Source organism: Rana temporaria, chromosome 12 (assembly GCF_905171775.1).
Source record: "Rana temporaria chromosome 12, aRanTem1.1, whole genome shotgun sequence".
NCBI classification, from domain to species: Eukaryota; Metazoa; Chordata; class Amphibia; order Anura; family Ranidae; genus Rana; species Rana temporaria.
Window position 1 is genome coordinate 9,899,513 of NC_053500.1, and position 21,036 is coordinate 9,920,548.

Here is a 21,036-nt window from a genome sequence, read left to right on the forward strand (position 1 = left end):
GAGTTACATTTTTTTTCTCTTTTATTTACATTAAAAAAAGTAACTCAATCCAAAACCTTTAAAAAAAAAAAAAAAATGAATGTAAACCCATCCAAAACTTTTTTTATTTAATTTTAATTTTTTTATGGTTATAGACAATAAATTGGGACTGTTTTGTAGATTATTTCTGGAGTTCAGGGGTTGGTAATGTCTGGCGCACTTTGTAAATCAGCAATGGTCTGTTTAAATTATAGCTTCAGAATGGCTGCCGCCATTTTAACTGTGGGCAGCTGAAGCTGCTGCCTGTTCACTCGGCCAAACGCATTCTGAATTTTCGGCACCAAAATTTCCATTGGGTGCACCTCCTAGATACACTGGAAAAGTCATCGCCAGGGCGGTGTATTTAGGACTATAACCGATCGACTGCTTTTGGGTTTTATGCGTAAAAAAAAGAAATAAAAAATAATAAATTGGGGGGTGTGGCTTAGTCACATTATTATTCATTACAGTCACTTGGTGGGAGTACTTCGGTATTTATTCATGCTCCCTTCTAGACCCAGAGACTCCTGCTTGGGCTCATTTGTCCGCGGCATAATTATGGCTGTAGACAGAAGTGATGGGGGGGGAAATGTGATATTTATCATTAAACAAGAGAAAAAAAAGATAAGAGGACCTTTTCCTTCATCTAGGATTCCTTTTTTTTTTTTTCTTTAGATTCTTTGATGGATTTATTTTTATTTATTTTTTTGGTTATTTATCTTCTTTTTTTTTTCTTTAAATTCTTTTGACGGATTTTTCTTTTTTCTTTAGATTCTTTGATTGATTTTTTTTTTTTTTTTAGTTATTTATCTTCTTTTTTTTTTCTTTAGATTCTTTTGATGGATTTTTTTTTAGCTATTTATCTTTTTTTTTTTTGGCTCTGAAAGATAATGAAATCATTAATAATTGTGTGAGTAATATCAGGACTAGACTAATAGAGAAGGTGGTGTAATATTACTCCGGAGCCGGAGTCTGACCTGTCAGAAATCAACATTTTAAAGGGTAACTCCAGTTTCCCAAAAACTAATATTTCATATACAGGTATGACTTCCTGGTTAAAAAAACAAAAACAAATGTAGCCTTAAAAAAAACATGTAGCCTTAAAAAAATGTAGCCTTAAAAAATAAAATAAAAAATGTAGCCTTAAAAAAAAACATGTAGCCTTAAAAAAATAAAAATAAAAAAATAAAAGATAGAAGCTGATTGGCTACCATGCAGAGCTGCATCAGATTCTGTGTGCTCCATTTTTAGTAAACCAAACCCATAGAACGGCAGGGTGGTCCTCCTGTGATAAATCTCGTACCTGTACATGGTTTCGTGCACTGGGTCTGGGGTGCGCATGCACGCCGCCAGTGTCCCCTTCCCGCTGTGATTAGACACAACGGGAGCCAATCAGCGGGTCCGGCGTCCCCGATATTCGCCGCCACCCCGTGATCGTTCTCAGGAGAGGCAGAACGGCGGTCTGTGAGAGCGGAAGATGGAGATCTTGTGTTTCTGCTAAGCAAAGCCTCATCGAAGCTCCACCGAAGCTCCACCGAAGCCTCTTCGAAGCTCCACCGAAGCCTCTTCGAAGCTCCACCGAAGCCTCATCAAAGCTCCACTGAAGCCTCATTGAAGCTCCAAGCAAAAGCAAGATGTAAACAGGACTGTAAGGGCTAGCTTACACTTGCTTTAAAACAAGGCTTCGGACAGGCTTTGTTAAAGCTCTCTGAACGCCAGTCAAAGCTCCTGTCACTAAATAAAATGGTTAGCTTACAGTCCTGTTTACCCCTTGCTTTTTCTTTGCTTCGGCTTTGCTTCAAAAATGTTACCCCATGTAGCCTTAGTGGTGCTTCAAAGCGTCTTCAAAGCCCCCATAGAAGTCTATGGCAAAGCTTGCTTGAAGCCCCACAAAGCCTCACTGAAGCTCCACCAAAGCCCCACCAAAACCTCATCGAAGCTCCACCAAAGCTTCATCGAAGCCTCATCAAAGCTCCAAGCAAAAGCAAGATGTAAACAGGAATGTAAGGGCTCGTTTACACTTGCTCCAAAACAAGGCTTCAGACAGGCTTTGTTAAAGCTCTCAAAGTTCCTGTCACTAAATACAATGGTTAGCTTACAGTCCTGTTTAAACCTTGCTTTTGCTTTGCTTCAAAAATGATACTCCGTGTAGCTTCAGTGGTGCTTCAAAGCGTCTTTAAAGCCTCCATAAAAGTTTATGGCAAAGCTTGATTTGAAGCCTCACCGAAGCCCCATCAAAGCTCCACCAAAGCCTCATTGAAGCCCCACTAAAGCCTCATCGAAGCTCCACCAAAGCCTCATTGAAGCCCCACTAAAGCCTCATCGAAGCTCCACCAAAGCCTCATTGAAACCTCACTGAAACCTCATCGAAGCTCCTCCAAAGCCTCATTAAAGCCCCAGTGAAGCCTCATCGAAGCTCTGCCAAAGCCTCATCAAAGCCCCACTAAAGCTCCACCAAACCCTTTATCGACGCTCCACCAAAGCCTCATCGAAGCTCCACCAAAAGCCTGATCGAAGCTCCACCAAAGCCTCATCGAAGCTCCACCAAAGCCTCATCGAAGCTCCACAAAAAGCCTCACCGAAGCTCCACCAAAGCCTCACCGAAGCTCCACCAAAGCCTCACCGAAGCTCCACCAAAGCCTCATCGAAGCTCCACCAAAAGCCTCATCGAAGCTCCACCAAAAGCCTCATTGAAGCCCTACCAAAGCCTCATCGTAGCCCCACTGAAGCCTCATCGTAGCCCCACTGAAGCCTCAGCGAAGCTCCACCAAATCCTCATCGAAGCTCCACCAAATCCTCATCGAAGCTCCACCAAAAGCCTTATTGAAGCCCCACCAAAGCCCCACTGAAGCCTCATTGAAGTTCCACCAACGCCTCACCGAAGCCCCACCGAAGCTCCACCAAAGCCTCATTGAAGCCCCACCGAAGCCTAATCGTAGCTTCAGTGGTGCTTCAAAGCCTTCATAAAAGTTTATGGCAAAGCTCGATTGAAGCCCCACCGAAGCCTCCCAGAAGCCCCACCAAAGCCCCACTGAAGCCTCACCAAAGCCTTACTGAAGCATCAAGCAAAAGCAAGGTGTAAACAGGACTGTAAGCGAACCATTTTATTTAGTGACAGGAGCTTTGTCTGGCGTTCAGAGAGCTTTAACAAAGCCTGTCCGAAGCCTTGTTTTGAAACAAGCGTAAACTATCCATTAATGTGTGTTGAAGACGAAGCGAGTGTAAAAGAACCCTTATAATAAAGTGGCAAAAAACGGCCTGGTCATGAAGGGGGGGTAAAGCTTCCGGAGCTGAACAGGTTGATGCAAGTCTGCTTGTTGTGTCCCGGCCATGGTGCGGTCGTCTGAAGAAGGGAAGGAAGAGGTTAGCAGATTGTCAGTGTTGTTCCTGTTGTGTGCCCGGGGGGCAGTGTTGGTGTGTGTGTGACACGCTCGCTCGCTCGCTCGCTCCTCCAGTTTGTGGCTGTAGGACACGCCCCCTCCCTCGCAGGTGTCTGCTCTGAGCAGGAAGTTCTGCACTAGCTGCTTGTTTTTTTTTTTCTGTACTTCTGCCAGTTTCACACACTTGTGATCTCTTGTGACACTGAGCCGAGCCCCCGGGACCCGTCTTCCCAGGCCCCCGTCCGTCCCAACACGCCCGCCCGTTACCTTTCCCACACCTCTGAAGGAGAAGTCCCATCCCTCACCATCCATTCTATTGTAAATGGACCTCCAATGTGCTTCGGGATCAGCGGAACCGTACTATCCCAAGGATTGAAGTTCTTCTCCTTCTTCTAACCTCCAACTTCCTGGACCCGCTTCTGTCTTCAGGATTTACAGCCTAGCACTTTGTTTTTTTTATCGTAGAGATGAGCTCCGCCGATCGAATCTTCGATCCAGACCCGTTGGGAATCCACGACCCTAAAGACGGCCCCGATATCGATTTCGACTTTGCTGACCTCTTTGATTACGAGTCTTCCAACTCTGTGGAAGGTTTGTAAAAAAAAAAATGCTTTAGGATTGAAGCAGCAGGTGTTCTGTGTTTATTTGTCTGTCGGTCCGTTTAAATATCATTCGGTCGTTGGTGAAAGATCGGTGTTTGTTGTCGTATTGTGTCTGTGAGGCGCGACACATAAGGCACGAGGAGTTAGGGTAGAGGAAGCGAGGGGTTAAACCCGCTCACAGCAGGGCCATAAAATATCATGTTTGCCTTCTAGTTTTCATCTGTTTGCAGGCTGCCCTGCATTGTGTGCGTTCATTAACCTGGCCTCCTATTTGTCCTCTTATTTGTCCTCTTATTTGTCCTCCTATTTGTCCTCCTATTTGTCCTCCTATTTGTCCTCCTATTTGTCCTCCTATTTGTCCTCCTATTTGTCCTCCTTTTTTTCCTTCTATTTGTCCTCCTTTTTTTCCTTCTATTTATCCTCCTTTTCCCCCTCCTATTTATCCTCCTATTTATCCTCCCTTTTCCCCTTCTATTTATCCTTTTTTTTCCCCCTTCTATTTATCCTCCTATTTATCCAACTTTTTTTTCCTCCTATATTTCCTTCTGTTTATCCTCCTATTTATCCTCCTATTTATCGTCCTATTTTTCCCTCCTATCTTTTCTTCTATTTTTCCTTCTATTTGTCCTCCTATTTGTCCTCCTATTTGTCCTCCGATTTATCCTCCGATTTATCCTCCTATTTATCCAACTTTTTTTCCCTGTTATATTTCCTTCTGTTTATCCTTCCATTTATCCTCCTTTTTTTGTCCTCCTATTTATCCTCCTATTTATCCTCACATTTATCCTCACATTTATCCTCACATTTATCCTCCTATTTATCCTATCTATTCTCCTATTTTTTCTTCTAATTATTCTCCTATTTTCCTTCTATTTTTCCTTCTATTTATCCTTCTATCTATCCTTCTATTTATCCTTCTATTTATCCTCCTATTTGTCCTCCTATTTATCCTTCTATTTATCCTTCTATTTATCCTCCTATTTTTCCTCCTATTTATCCTCATATTTATCCTCCTATTTATCCACCTATTTTTCCTCCTAATTATCCTCCTATTAATCCTAGGGTTGCCACCTGTCCGGTGGTTCGGAACAGGGCTTGACAGGAGGGTGAGGGGGCACTGTGTGTGCACCGCATTACTATTCTTTTTGGAGTGCCCAAAGGTGTACCAGGTGTAGTACAATCCTATATCGTATGCTAAAAAAAGACTTGAAGAAAAAGTGGCAACCCTAATTTATCCTCCTTTTTGTCCTCCTATTTTTCCTTCTATTTTTCCTTCTATTTTTCCTTCTATTTTTCCTCCTATTTTTCCTCCTATTTTTCCTCCTATTTTTCCTTCTATTTTTCCTCCTAGTTTTTGTGCCACACACACATCTGGCGGTGTGCAAAGAATAGTATTGCATGCATTGCTGAAGTTGTTATTATTATTATTATTATTATACAGGATTTATATAGCGCTAACAGTTTACGCAGCGCTTTACAATATAAAAAGGAGACAATGGGCTAGATTCAGGTAGCTCGGCGCATCTTTTGGCAGGCGTAGCACATCTCATATGCGCTACGCCGACGTAAAACAGGGAGCCCAGAACAGTATTCTCAAAGATCTTGCGCCGTACGTTGCGCCGGTGTAGTGTAAATGTGCCGGCGTAAGCCCGCCTAATTCAAACTAGGCAGGTAGTGGGCATGCCTCATTTAAATTAGCCGTGACCCCATGTAAATGAAGGGCTGATCGACCAGCGCATGCGCGCGCATGCTCAGAGTCACGTCGCATATACTCCCTAAGATACGACGGCTCAATGCGAACGACGTGAACATAACCTACGCCCAGCCCCATTCACGTACGACTTAAGTAAACAACGTAAAATTTGACGGCTGTTCCGACGTCCATACCTTAACATAGGCTGCGCCCAGGGCCGCCATCAGGAATTTTGGGGCCCCTAACACAGCTTCAGGCATGGGCCCCCTGGAGCAGAGAACCCGGGGGGGAGGTGCCTTTACAAAAAAAAGAAGAAATAAATTATAAAAAAAAGGGGGGTAGCCATCCGGGGCCCTTTAATAAAAAGAAAAAAGAAACCTCTGGGCCCTTTAATAAAAAAAATATATATATCTATAAAAAATAAACATTTATAAAAAAATACATTAAAAAAAAGGGGGGTTGCCATCCGGGGGCCCTGGGGACCTCTGGGCCTTATAATAATAAAAAATAATAATATATATATAAACAAAAATAAATAAACATTTATAAAAAAAAAGGGGGGGTTGCCACATGGGGCCCTGGGGACCTCTGAGCCCTTTAATAATAATGATAAAATTATATATATATATATATATATATATATATATATATATATATATAATTTTTATTTTTTTATATAAAAAAATAAATAAAAAAAGGGGGGTTGCCATCCAGGGCCCTGGGGGCCTCCGGGCCCCTGGAGACCTCCGGACACCAAAAGAAAGGAAAAAAATGTTTTTATGGCTTTTTTTTTTTTTTAAAGGGGGTTGCCATCCGGGCCCTTGGGGACCTCCGGGCCCCTTTCAGGTGTACTGCCTGTACCCCCCCCCCTGATGGCGGCCCTGGCTGCGCCTCATATAGCAGAGGTAACTGTACGCCGGACGTAAGCCTTACGTAAACGGCGTAGCGGGGCGCAAGTATGTTCGTGAATCGGCGTATCTAGCTCATTTACATATTCTACGCGTACATCTACGGAAGCGCCCCTAGCGGCCAGCGTAAATATGCACCCTACGGTACGACGGCGTACGGCAACTTACGTCGGTCGGCTGAAGCCAGATTTCGGGCGTATCTAGGTTCCAGAATACCCCGCATAGATACGACGGCGCAACTTTTAACGTTCGCTGCGTTTCAATAGAGACGCCAGCGTAAAAGCTTTCTGAATCTAGCCCAATACAGTTACAATACAATAAAATACAAGAGGATTAGGAGGGCCCTGCTCAGAAGAGCTTACAATCTAATAGGGTGGGGGGGCAGGTGGTACAAAAGGTTGTATCTGTGGGGAATGAGCTGATGGAAGTGGTAAAAGATTATTTGGAAGTTTACAATATAACCAATTTCCTGAATGTTTTCTTTATTTTTGGTGATTATTCAGGCCGGACTCTTATTAAAAGAGAATTTGTCATCAGGATAAGAGCAGAAATGACAACAATATAATTCCACCAGGAATGACAGTTGCCGGCTCGGTGTTATTGCATAATATTATTTTGGTGGCCATTTTGCTGAATTATCGCACCCTAGGCTATGAGATTTAAAGCGGTATTAGATCCAAAACTAAACATTTGTAATATATTGCAGCTTAAAAAACAAAAAAATGTCATACTCGCCTGCGCTGTGTAATGGTTTTTGCACAGAGCAGCCCCATCCTCCTTCTCGGGTCCCACGCCGGAGCTCCTGGACCCTCCCTCCTGCCTAGGGTTGCCACCTGTACGGGGGTTCATCCAGACAGTCCGGGTTTTGAATCGCTTGTCCGGGTTTCAGGCCGCTTGAAAACCCAGACACATTATTCAGACCAGTGGTGGCTGGTGGTTATACTTACCTCCTCTGTGCAAGGCCCCGATCCTCCTTTTCTGGGGTCCCCCCATGGTGCTCCTGACTCCTCCTCTTTTCAGGGTGTGGCGAGACGTTTTCCATGGGGGGCACCCGTACGGGTAGGCAAATGTAAAGGAACAGTAGTGGTAAAAAAAAAGTCCTTGTGGATTTAATTAACCATTTTTTTTGGTTAATTCTCCTTTAAGGGGGTGTGTCAGGGGTGTGTGTCCTATGTCTACATACATTTGTTAGTAGGTGTCCCTCGTTCCCATCTCAAAATGTTGGGAGGTGTGGGTTTGTCTCATCCATGTAAACTGATACACATATCTCCCAACTTTCTGAGATGGGAATGAGGGACACCTATCGGCAAAAGTATGCAGGAATAGGACACACCCCTTGCCACGCCCCTTAAAGGAGGATTATGCGAAAAACAAGATTGGTTAAACCCACAGGTGCTGTTTTTACCACTACTATTCCTTTATATTGGCTTTTGGAATTTACAAATGCAGCAATTTAGAAATTAGATGAAAAGGTTTAGTACTGGGAAACACTTTTTTGATAGATAAAAAGAAAATTTTATATACATCTCTATAGACCAGATCAAAATGAGGGACAAATGAGGAGAATGAGGGACAGAGGGACATTGCTCCAAATCAGGGACAGTCCCTCGAAATCAGGGACAGTTGGGAGGTATGGATACATTCCACCGGGGAGTTTGTGCTGTGAAAAACACTAGACTTGGGCTGGCTGGATCACCAGATGAAAATAAAAAAAAAAGAACGCCTAAAAAAAAAAAAAGAAAACTAATGCAGCCATCACATCTAAGGGCTGGTAAGCTGCAATATAATAAACGTTTTGCTTTTGGGCTCAGTACCGCTTTAAATAAAAGTCCTAAGAGCCGGTTCACACTGGGGCGACTCGTCAGGCGACTCAGTCGCCTGACAAGTCACTTCCCATTCTGGTCAATAGAACCGTTCTAATAGGAGCGACGCAAGTCGCTCTGACTTAGAAAAAGGTTCTTGTACGACTTCGGGGGCGACCTGCATTGACTTCTATACAGAAGTCATTTTGCTAATCGCCTCTGAAGTCGTCTTCAGGACGCCTTGCGGAGTCGCCCCCGAAGTCATGTGAACCGGCTCTAACACTTATGTTTTCATTGCTGATTGCTCCGGGGTGATTTCAGAGTGGCGTCGGTCAGTTCTGCGATCTTGTTGACAGAGATGTCATGAAATACAAAGTATCATCTTATTCTATGGCTGTACATTTCTTCAGTACGCTTTGCATAGTGACTATCAGAGGACAGGAAGCAGTCAGTCGTGTTGGAAGGACTGTAGGCAATCGAAGGGTTAAATCATGTAGAGAAATCGCCCCGAATTTACATGGAAGCCGCACCATGTGTGTGTGCGCTGCTAATTTTGCATGCGTCTGGTTTGTATGCCGGACAAATATTTACATGTGTCTACGAGATAATACCTTGATTTATTTAGGATGTGCAGGCTGCCGTGCAATCAGAAGCTCACATGGGACTCCTATCTGAGCAGCTGGTTCAATTAACTCTTCTAGTGGAAGAAGGAGTTCAATATTTTGGCCTAACGTATGCGTATGGGCGCCGTAGATAACGGCGCAGGCACACTGAGCGCGGCGGCTCTTGAATGGGAGCCTGCCGGAAATGTGCGCATGCGTGTAGGGATCGTGCCGTTCCGCGCGCATGCGTAGGGATTGTGCCGTCATCGCTGCTCCAGCATTCCATAAATCAAAGACTAATCAACACAAAGGGCACAGTACAGGGAGGTCAGGAGGGCACAGTACAGGGAGGTCAGGAGGGCACAAAACTGGGATCAGGAGGGCACAGTACTGGGATCAGGAGGGCACAGTACTGGGATCAGGAGGGCACAGTACAGGGAGGTCAGGAGGGCACAGTACAGGGAGGTCAGGAGGGCACAGTACAGGGAGGTCAGGAGGGCACAGTACAGGGAGGTCAGGAGGGCACAGTACAGGGATCAGGAGGGCACAGTACAGGGATCAGGAGGGCACAGTACTGGGATCAGGAGGGCACAGTACTGGGAGGTCAGGAGGGCACAGTACTGGGAGGTCAGGAGGGCACAGTACTGGGAGGTCAGGAGGGCACAGTACTGGGAGGTCAGGAGGGCACAGTACTGGGAGGTCAGGAGGGCACAATACTGGGAGGTCAGGAGGGCACAGTACTGGGAGGTCAGGAGGGCACAATACTGGGATCAGAAGGGCACAGTACTGGGAGGTCAGGAGGGCACAGTACTGGGAGGTCAGGAGGGCACAGTACTGGGAGGTCAGGAGGGCACAGTACTTGGGAGGTCAGGAGGGCACAATACTGGAATCAGAAGGGCACAATACTGGGATCAGGAGGGCGCAATACTGGGATCAGGAGGGCACAGCCGTCCTGGGGTAGCTCAGCAAAAAGCGTGACTGGCCTGGCAAATCTGGGACAGTTGTTAAGTATGATATAATGCAAGACAATCACGGTGCCCCTATGGACTTGGGGCCAATGGGCAGTGGGCAGGGGTGCCCATGCATTAAGACAGCCCTGCTTCAAGTCTAATTTCAGCCCCAAATTTTTGGCTGAATTCCAGAGATCCCAACCTAAAAAAACGTATTTCAAGGAGGTCCGCAATCCATGGGCCCATTGGCCCCTTTGCGGCGACCCAGATGTTTTGGAACTACATTTCCCATGATGCTGAAGGTCCACTTTAAGGCCCACCCCCCATATTAACAAAGTAGACCACCGCTGATCTAGGAGTGATGGTGAACCATGGAACCCCAGATGTTTTACATTTCCCATGATGCTCAACTACACTGCAGAGTGCAAGAGCATCATGGGAAATGTTGTTCCAAAACATCTGGGGTGCCAAGGTTCATGGTATTTGGTATATCAAGAAAGTAGACCACCGCTGATCTACGAGTGATGGTGAACCTTGGCACCCCAGATCTTTTGGAACTACATTTCCCATGATGCTCAGCTACACTGTAGAGCAGCAGGGCTGTCTTAATGCATGGGCACCCCAGGTCCATAGGGGCCCCGTGATTGTCTTGCATTACATCATACTTGCCAACTGTCCCAGATTTGCTGGACCAGTCACAGTCCAGTCCCAGGACGGCTGTGCCCTCCTGACCTCTCTGTACTGCGGGGGGGTGAATATTAGATAAAGCCCCAGAATGACAGCGGTATCTGTCAGTGGCGTGTAGCTTACACGCCATAGGAAGATGGGATTTTTATTATTAGAATAGTGCTTACAGTGAAGCAGTTTAATAAGTGTTGTGGTTGTAAGACTTTTCTTCCAGCTGTATAATGGGAAGCTAAACATAATCAGCACAGGCAGAAGAACCTGTTTCTCAGGACAGTCGTGTATCCGCATTATATCATGCATTGTTTTGTTTTTTTATCTGGCTTTGACCGGACCTTTGACTGATGCCGAGTTGTACTCACTGTTAGGAACCTACACATAAGCCTTTTCCAACCATTTGCTGCCCTGTATTAGGTAGATTCAGTAAGAGTTAGGCCGGCGCATCAGTAGATACGCCGACCTAACTCGGAATCTGCGCCGACCTATGTTTAAGTGTATTCTCAAACAGATATACGCTTAAACATATCTAAGATACGACGGCTTGCGCCGTCCTATCTTAGGTTGCAATATTTCGGCTGGCCGCTAGGTGGCGCTTCCATTGCGGTCAGGGTAGAATATGTAAATCAGTAGATACGCCTATTCACGAACGTACGCCCGGCCGCCGCAGTACATTTACGCCGTTTACGTAAGAGATAGGCCACCTAAAGTTAAAGCTGCCCCCTAGGTGGCGTAGACAATGTTAAAGTATGGCCGCCGTTCCCGCTTCGAAATTCTAAAATTTTACGTTGTTTGCAACGTTCGTGAATAGGGATTTACGTGAAGTCGTCCGTGAATAGGGATTTACGTTGTTTGCGTCCACGTCGAAATCAATAGGCCCGTACGGCGGACTTAGCCGCAATGCACACTGGGAAATGTAGGCGCCCGGCGCATGCGCAGTTAAAAACAAACGTCAATCACTTCGGGTCAAGCCTCATTACCATAAAACACGCCCCCTCAGACAAATTTGAATTAGGCGCCCTTACGCCCGCCCGCTTTAGGCTACGCCGCCGTAACTTAGCAGGCAAGTACTTTGAGAATCAAGTACTTGCCTCGCTAACTTACGGCGGCGTAGCCTAAACACGCTAAGCCAAGCCGCCGCAAAGTTGCGGCAATCTCTCTTAATCTACCTATATGTGTCTAAACCAAACTGGTTTGGAATTGGTGCTCAAAACCAAAGGTTGAGCTTCTAGACCAGGGGTCTCAAACAAGCTGTTGCAAAACTACAAGTCCCATGAGGCATTGCAAGGCTGACAGTTACAAGCATGACTCCCACAGGCAGAGGCGTGATGGGACTTGTAGTTTCACAACAGCTGGAGGGCCGCCAGTTTGAGACAAGATGGAACAAAATTACAATACAGTTGTACAATACACGTGTGGGTAGTATAGGCTTCTCTGAAGAGGAGGGTTTTCAGGGATCCTCTAAAAGCTACTAGAGAAGGAGATAGATGGACAGATTGGGGTAAGGAGTTCCATAGGCTTGGAGAGGCTTGGAAAAGTCCTAGAGATGAGCATGGGAGGAGGTGATGAGAGAGCTAGAGAGGTTATTTTTTTAACCACTAATCCCTAGGTGGACGTCATATGACGTCCTGGGCTTTAAGTAGTCACATCATTGTTTTTTACTGCTGGCGATTACCTCTCATATAAAAACAATCATAGCGGCTCATAGAGCTGCTTGATTGTTTTATATAGGCGGCGGGAGGGGGGCGGACGTGCTGGAATATGAATCGGCTGGTGGCGGCCGTTCACCATAGAGCTGACCAAGGACCAGATGGTCCCTTGCCATCTCTATGACCTTCGGAGGCCGGGAGCAACGACCCTTCGGCATCCCTTGTAAAAGGAAAAAAAGCATGACAGGACCTGTTAAATATGAGATCTGGGGATCAAAAAGACCTCACATCTCATATTTACACTAAAAAAATGAAATGTCATTTGAAAAAAATTGTCTCTTTAGGGCCCTTTCACACGGGGCGGATCCTGTAATGATCCGTCCTGTGAACATCAGCTTGCTCAGCGGGGATTGCTCCATTGATCCACGCTGAGCCGGCGGATGACCGGGCGGTCCCCGCACACTGTGCAGGGACCGCCCTGTCAGATCTCCGCTCTCCTCTATGGGGGGGGATCGGAGGAACACGGACCGTCTGTCACATCCGCTCTGCAGACGGATGGAAAAATAGGATTTTCCTGCGTCTGCAGAAACGGAGCATAGCGGGGATCGATGAGATCGGGTGTCATCCGCTGACGCACGCTATCCCATAGGGATACATGTATGTCCCTTTTTCATCTGTATACGGACGGATGAAAAAACGGACATACGGTCTGCCCGTGTGAAAGGGCCCTTAAAGGGGTTGTAAAGCTTCGTGTTTTTTCACCTTGCAGTGTCCAGCACCCCCGTTTTACTTACCTATGCCCCGAATTTCCGTGGGCGCGATCCCGCGACGCTCTCTTCGCAGCTTCTCGGCTCTTCATTGAATAGCCATTGGCTCCCACTGCTGTCAATCAAATCCAATGACGCGGGCGCTGGGGCCGAGTCATACACTCGATAGCTATGGACGCCGAGTGTATGGCGCACGCCCGCAAGGTAACCCCCCTCGGGAGAGAGCTTCCCAGAGGGGGATATCTATTGTGGGGAGGAGCCGAGAGAGCCGCCGTGGGACCACAGAACAGGAGGATCGGGGTCACTCCATGCAAAACGGACTGCACAGTGGCGGTAAGTATGACATGTTTGTTATTTTATTCATTTTTTAAAAAGGGGAACCTTTACAACCACTTTAAGAGCGATGGTCACTTCCGCTCGGGTCCTGGGTCCTGTTGGGTATGGAGACGGGTGGGGGCTATTTTCCCCTCACTCGTCTCCATACCTGACAGGACACAGGACCCGATCGCCTCCGCCGCTACCGACGGCTCGGATAAGTGTCGGAGGGCACCAGAGCGCAGCGGGAGGAGGAGGGGGGGGTGGCCCTCTCCTGCCGCCCATAAAAGTGATCTTGATCGTGATCTGAAGAAGAGGATACTGGGGTTATGGTAGCTAGCTGCTGCCATAACAACGATATTCCTCTTCAAAGTGCCGCCGTATAACGGCGGGGGCGGTCCGTAAGTGGTTATTGGCTGTGTCTTGACTTGAGTTATTTTGAGGGGACAGCAAATTTACACGGTTATACAAGATGTACACTCACTACTTTACATTGTAGATACAAATAGCCAGATTCACGTACGGCGGCTTAAAGTTATGCGGGCGTAGCGTATGTCATTTACGTTACACCGCCGCAAGTTAGAGAGGCAAGTGCTGTATTCACAAAGCACTTGCGTCCTAAGTTACGGCGGCGTAGCGTAAATGTGCCGGCGTAAGCGCGCCTAATTCAAATTGTGAAGAGGTGGGCGTGTTTTATGTAAATAAAGCATGACCCCACGTAAATGACGTTTTGAACGAACGGCGCATGCGCCGTCCGTGGACGTATCCCAGTGCGCATGCTCCAAATTACGCCGCAGAGACTCATTGGTTTCGACGTGAACGGACCTGAACAGCCCCATTCACGGACGACTTACGCAAACGACGTAAAAAATTAAAAATTTGACGCGGTTCCGACGTCCATACTTAACATTGGCTGCGCCATCTTTTTGGTGGTTTATCTTTACGCCTGAAAACGCCTTACGTAAATGGCGTATCTTTACTGCGACGGGCAAGCGTACGTTCGTGAATAGGCGTATCTCGCTGATTTACGTATTCTAGGCGTAAATCAGCGTACGCGCCCCTAGCGGCCAGCGTAAATAGACAGCTAAGATACGACGGCGCCGTATCTTAGCAACATTTTAAGCGTATCTCAATTTGAGAATACGCTTAAATATACGACGGCGCAGAATCGGAGTTACGACGGCGTATCTCTACCTGAATCTGGCTATATGTGTCATTTCTTCAGTGTTGTCACATGTGTACTTACTTTTGTGGGGTAACTGTACATCCTCCAATGTGGTAGTTTTAGGGGTTTTTTGTTCTGTTAAAAAACATTTCAGTGTAAGCTGGAATTCTCTTTTTAATGTTCATTTGTTAACAAATTCCCCTTTTTCTGTCATTTTGTTTCGAACATCCCGAAGTCTTCGCTGTAAACTGAGTTGCGACAGCCTGTTTTTTCCCTAAATCTTTATTCTTGCCGTTCTTTATTTTTAAAGCACCAGGAGGAGGACCCGCTGTCCCCCTTATGACATTCTTAGAGTTCAGCTTATTCTACTCTTTTTTGAAGTTCTCCTTTTATTATGTTCAAAGTACTAAAAAAAAAAAAAACTAATTGAAATGATTTGTCCTCGTTAGCAGCATGGAATGAATTAGTGCGGAGAAGCTGTAACATAGCAGGGATTCATGTTGGACAATGTTGCGTGGCTTTGTAGTGTCTCGCTGTAACCGCTGCAGCATCTGTGGCCTGTAATGAAAGAAGATTAAAGACAAGGGATCCTTTTAACAATCACCAGAGACGTACGAGGATAACTTGCTGGTATTTTCCATTTGGCTGGGTCAGTATGTCTATAGTGCTGGTCAGGCTATTGCTGCGTTATACTGCACAGTTCCCAGCGGTGCCTAATATTGACAACCTATCCGGAGGTGGCCATTGGCTCCCGCCGCTGTCAATCAAATCCAATGATCGCGCGGGGCCGAGTTATACACTCGGTGGCTATGGACGCCTACTGTATGACACGGTAGGGTGCCCGCAAGGTAACCCCCTCGGGAGAGAGCTTCCCAGAGGCAGGACTGTCTTAATGAGAGGGCACACCTGGGCACTGCCCAGATTCCCCACGCTGCATGGGGGGCTCTTTCCCCAAAGCAGCTGGTCCTTGAGCTCGGGCTGCCCCTCTACATCCCAGATATCCCCTCAGCACTCTGACCCCTCTACATCCCAGATATCCCCCCAGCACTCTTACCCCTCTACACCATAGATATCCCCCTGGCACTCTGACCCCTCTACATCCCAGATATCCCCCCAGCACTCTGACCCCTCTACACCCCAGATATCCCCCCCAGCACTCTTACCCCTCTACACCCCAGATATCCCCCCAGCACTCTGACCCCTCTACACCCCAGATATCCCCCCCAGCACTCTTACCCCTCTACATCCCAGATATCCCCCCAGCACTCTGACCCCTCTACATCCCAGATATCCCCCCCAGCACTCTGACCCCTCTACATCCCAGATATCCCCCCAGCACTCTGACCCCTCTACATCCTAGATATCCCCCCAGCACTCTGACCCCTCTACATCCCAGATATCCCCTCAGCACTCTGACCCCTCTACATCCCAGATATCCCCCCAGCACTCTTACCCCTCTACACCCCAGATATCCCCCCCAGCACTCTTACCCCTCTACATCCCAGATATCCCCCCCCCAGTACTCTGACCCCTCTACACCCCAGATATCCCCCAGTACTCTGACCCCTCTACACCATAGATATCCCCCTGGCACTCTGACCCCTCTACACCCCAGATATCCCCCCCAGCACTCTGACCCCTCTACACCCCAGATATCCCCCCAGCACTCTGACCCCTCTACATCCCAGATATCCCCCCAGCACCCTGACCCCTCTACACCCCAGATATCCCCCCCAGCACTCTGACCCCTCTACACCCCAGATATCTCCCCAGCACTCTGACCCCTCTACATCCCAGATATCCCCCCCAGCACTCTGACCCCTCTACACCCCAGATATCCCCCCAGCACTCTGACCCCTCTACATCCCAGATATCCCCCCCAGCACTCTGACCCCTCTACACCCCAGATATCCCCCCAGCACTCTGACCCCTCTACACCCCAGATATCCCCCCAGCACTCTGACCCCTCTACACCCTAGATATCTCCCCAGCACTCTGACCCCTCTACACCCCAGATATCCCCCCCAGCACTCTGACCCCTCTACACCCCAGATATCCCCCCAGCACTCTGACCCCTCTACACCCCAGATATCCCCCCAGCACTCTGACCCCTCTACACCCCAGATATCCCCCCAGCACTCTGACCCCTCTACACCCTAGATATCTCCCCAGCACTCTGACCCCTCTACACCCCAGATATCCCCCCCAGCACTCTGACCCCTCTACACCCCAGATATCCCCCCAGCACTCTGACCCCTCTACACCCCAGATATCCCCCCAGCACTCTGACCCCTCTACACCCTAGATTTCCCCCCAGCACTCTGACCCCTCTATACCAGCACTCTGACCCCCCTCTGCCTTATACTGCACAGTTACCAGCAGTGCCTAATATTGACAACCTATCCGGTGGTGGCCATTGGCTTCCGCCGCTGCCAATCAAATCCAAAGATGCGGCGTGCTAGGGGGGGGGGGGGGGGGGGGGGGGGGGGGGGGGGGGGGGGGTTGGGCAGGGCCAAGTTATACACTCGGTGGCTATGGACGCCTACTGTATGAGACGGTATATATATATTTGTGCCATTGATTGTTTGCCAAATAGTCAAAAATATAAATGAAAATAAAAATAAACATAGAAAACATAATAAAAATAAATAAACATAGAAAACATTGATAAAAACATAATAAAAATGAAAATAAATTAAAATATAAATAAATAAAAATAAAAATGAAAACAAATAATTTTTTAACGACCATTTTTCTCGTCAAGAAAAATGCTCTGGAGCCCACACACGACCGTTTATCACGACCAATTTAAAAAATTGAATTTTTCTTGTCATGAAAAACGGTCGTGTGTACGCGGCATAAAGCTAAAATACCAATGATGCAACAGATAATAGTTTTTCTCTTTTGGCTATTAAAAAATAAAAAAAAGCCCAAAAACGCTGCATACAAACGCACAAGTCGCGCATTAAAATGTTTTCTTAAATTGTGCGAAAAACTGCCGGAAAAGCGCACAAAGATGCTGCCACATCGGTATTTCCCAGACATGAAGGCTTATTATCCGCAGCTCAGTATTGGCTTTGTGACAAGCCTGGCAGAGTCGGAGGACGCGGCACGTTTGGGAATGAACTCAGGTGACGTCCCGCAGGGTTGCTAGGAAGGAGTTTGGGAGTTTTTTTTTTTAAAACAAAAGAGCCTGGCAGCCTCCCAGCCAACGTGTAGCAAGGGATTAACCTGGAAAAAAATAATTGCAACAAGAAAAGGAAGTGAATCTAAATAAAGTGTGTTTGCAGTAAACATGATTTATACTTTTACATGTTTCGTTATCTGACGTGACACCAGTAAACCGGCTGTAAAATTAAGTCTTTTTCTTCAGAAAGAGGAAACGGAGTAACGTACCTAACAATATCGCTCTCTATGTGGAATGGCCAACCCACCAGCTCTTGCACCTTTTTTATTAATATATTTTTGAGTTTTGGTGATATTTGATCACCTCTGCGGTTTTTATCTTTTGCGCTACAAAACAAATCACCAATTTTTATTTTTTTTAAATAAAAAATATTTCTTTCTGCATTTAAAAAAATAAAAAAAAAATATATATATATATTTATTTTAATTTCTGCTATAAAACATCCAATAATACGCCCTCCCGAGTATACCGCGCACCCCTAAAGTTGCCCCCGAAATTCCTGTAAAAAAAAAGTTATATGATTTTATTACTTACAGTTTTGGTGTCTTCCCAGCGTCCATCGTCCGGTCCGGCGTCCGTCTCCGGCCTCGATGGTGTCCTCCCGGCTTCTCCAGCGCGCGCCTCAAGTCGAGTCCCCGCTTCCCGCGCTCAGTTCGAACGCCTCCGGCGACATATACTGAGTGCAGTACACTCGGGTACATTCGGCAAGGCTCGGCGTCGCTCGCGCTCACGCTCTGTGACGTTTATGCGTGAGCACGAGCGAAGCCGAGCCTGGCCGAATGTACCCGAGTGTACTGCACTCGGTATATGTCGGCGCAGGATTTCAAACTGAGCGTGGGAAGCAGCTATCGGCGTATATCGCGCACCCACGATTTTCCCCTTAGTGCGCGATATACGCCGATAAATACGGTATATATTTTTTTTTATATAATTTTTTTCTAAGTTCATTTGTAGCCTAAAAAATGCCACCTCTAGAGGTTATTTCTATTTTTGTTACAAGGGATGCTGGCAACTACATGTTCCTCTATATGAGTTGGTCCTATTCAGTGGATCTACTAACAATATACCAGGGCAACTACCACCTGGCAAACTAAATTTACTTAGCAACCCTGCCTAAACACCAGGGTGCTACATATGGGATATATATATATATATATATATATATATATATATATATATATATATATATATATATATATATTTATAACGTACTTATGTTTTGTGCCTAACAATATCGCTCTTTTTGTGGAATGGCTTACCTATCAGCTCTTGCTCTTTCTTGCTCTTTCTAAGCTGCACTGATGGGCACTGGTGAGGTAGCACTGATGGGCACTGGTGAGGCTGCACTGATTGGCACTGGTGAGGTTGTATTGATTGGCATTGATAAGCTGCACTGATTGCCACTGATGAGGCTGTACTGATATGGCACTGATGGGGCTGCACTGCTGGGCACTGATGAGGCTGCACTGGTGAGGTTGTATTGATTGGCATTGATAAGCTGCACTGATGAGGCTGCACAGATTGGCATTGATAAGCTGCACTGATGGGCACTGATGAGGCTGCACTCTTTATAGGCAGCACTGATGAGGCTGGCTGATGGGCACTGATGAGGCTGCACTCTTTAGGCAGCACTGATGAGGTTGCATTGATTGGCACTAATATGCTGCACTGATGTCGCTAAACGGAAAGTCTGTTTACACATGTTCAGCTGTGATTAGACACAACTGATCACATGGTAAAGGGCCACTGTGATTGGCTCTTTACCCTGGTCCGTGATCAGCTGTGTCCTAAGGACACAACAGCCACAGAGCGTGCTTGATGTGCGCCGTAGGGGGGACGGGGTTCTAGGAGAAGGTCTATGGGCGCCCTCCCAGAACTATAGTAGCCGTCCTTTGGCTATAGCTCAGTACTGAAGTAGTTAAGCTTTGACAAAAAAATAAAAATAATAATTGGTAGCTGTGCAGAGCTACTTCTGTCTGTAACTCCACACAGTAATGCGAGGCTTTCTCCCTGGTGTGGAGTGTCGTGCTCGCCCCCCTCCCTTGGACTACAGGAGAGTCAGGACGCCCATTAACACACAGCTCCTTTCTCTATCTGCAATGTAGAGAGCGTCCTGACTCTTCTGTAGTCCAAGGGAGGGGGCAAGCACGACACTCCACACCAGGGAGAAAGCCTTGCATTACTGTGTGGAGTTGCAGACAGAAGAACAGGAAGTGAGGATTTCTCAGAAGAAATAAGGACATTTAAAAGCAAAATGGAAAGATGAGGTAAGTGAAGGAGGACCGCACTAAGGTAAAGGAAGATATTTAGGAAAAAAAAAAAATCCTTTACAACCCCTTTAATCCCAGTAGTTACACACAGCTATTCAGAATTCTAATGCACTAGACAGTGCCATAAATGTAAAGTTTCTTTTTTTTATTATTATTATTTTTTATTGCTTTTTTACAATTAAAAAATACAAACAGTAGTTACAACCGTAACAACCATAAAACGGAGAGTGCAATGCTACAGCACCAGCAGCCTGTACGGCAAAGGGACCTTCAAGTGCAAATACTACATACACTATATTACCAAAAGTATTGGGACGACTGCCTTTATACGCACATGAACTTTAATGGCATCCCAGTCTTAGTCCGTAGGGTTCAATATTGAGTTGGCCCGCCCTCTGCAGCTATAACAGCTTCAACTCTTCTGGGAAGGCCGTCCACAAGGTTTAGGAGAGTGTCTATGGGAATGTTTGACCATTCTTCCCGAAGCTCATTTGTGAGGTCAGGCACTGATGTTGGACGAGATGACAGTCTCTGCTCTAATTCATCCCAAAGGTGTTCTATGAGGTTGAGGTCAGGGCAGTCAAAGTTCCTCCACCCCAAACTCGCTCATCCATGTCTTTATGGACCTTGCTTTGTGCACTGGTCCAAATCATTTGATGGAGGGGGGATTATGGTGCGGGGGTTGTTTTTCAGGGGTTGGGTTGGCCCCTTAGTTCCAGTATGGGGAACTCTTAAGGCGTCGGCATACCAAGACATTTTGGACAATTTCATGCTCCCAACTTTGTGAGAACAGTTTGGGGAGGGCAAATGAGAAAGGAGAAACTGCCCCTCCAGGTGAGTGCACTAAGCAATCTATGTCCTCGCAGAAACCGTGGGTGCCGGTGACTTGTCCTTAAGGTTCCCCTAACGAGAAAGTTCCTTCAAGGACTGCGCAGGCGCAAACTTGCCGACGGAAATCTACAAACCTCGCCGGCATCCAGGCTCATTCTTTAACATCCCCGTGGATTGGAGGATGTTAAAAAAAGAACCAGGAGGCCGAGCGAGCCG

The 21,036-nt window shown here is 46.7% G+C and overlaps 1 protein-coding gene across 3 annotated transcripts in view; it reads left to right on the forward strand.

Annotated features, from left to right (window-relative positions):
* The window catches only part of NFATC2 (nuclear factor of activated T cells 2), a 162,511-nt gene that overhangs the window by 30,278 nt on the left and 111,197 nt on the right, over positions 1 to 21,036 (forward strand). For 2 of the 3 annotated variants that reach the window (XM_040330961.1, XM_040330960.1), the window contains exon 1: positions 3,522 to 3,989. The exons of the other annotated variant lie outside the window; for it this stretch is intronic. In XM_040330961.1, the coding sequence (XP_040186895.1) occupies positions 3,866 to 3,989 (124 nt within the window). In that variant the 5' untranslated portion in view covers positions 3,522 to 3,865. Of the gene's footprint in view, positions 1 to 3,521; positions 3,990 to 21,036 lie in introns of those variants that run through there. 3 annotated transcript variants of the gene reach the window in all.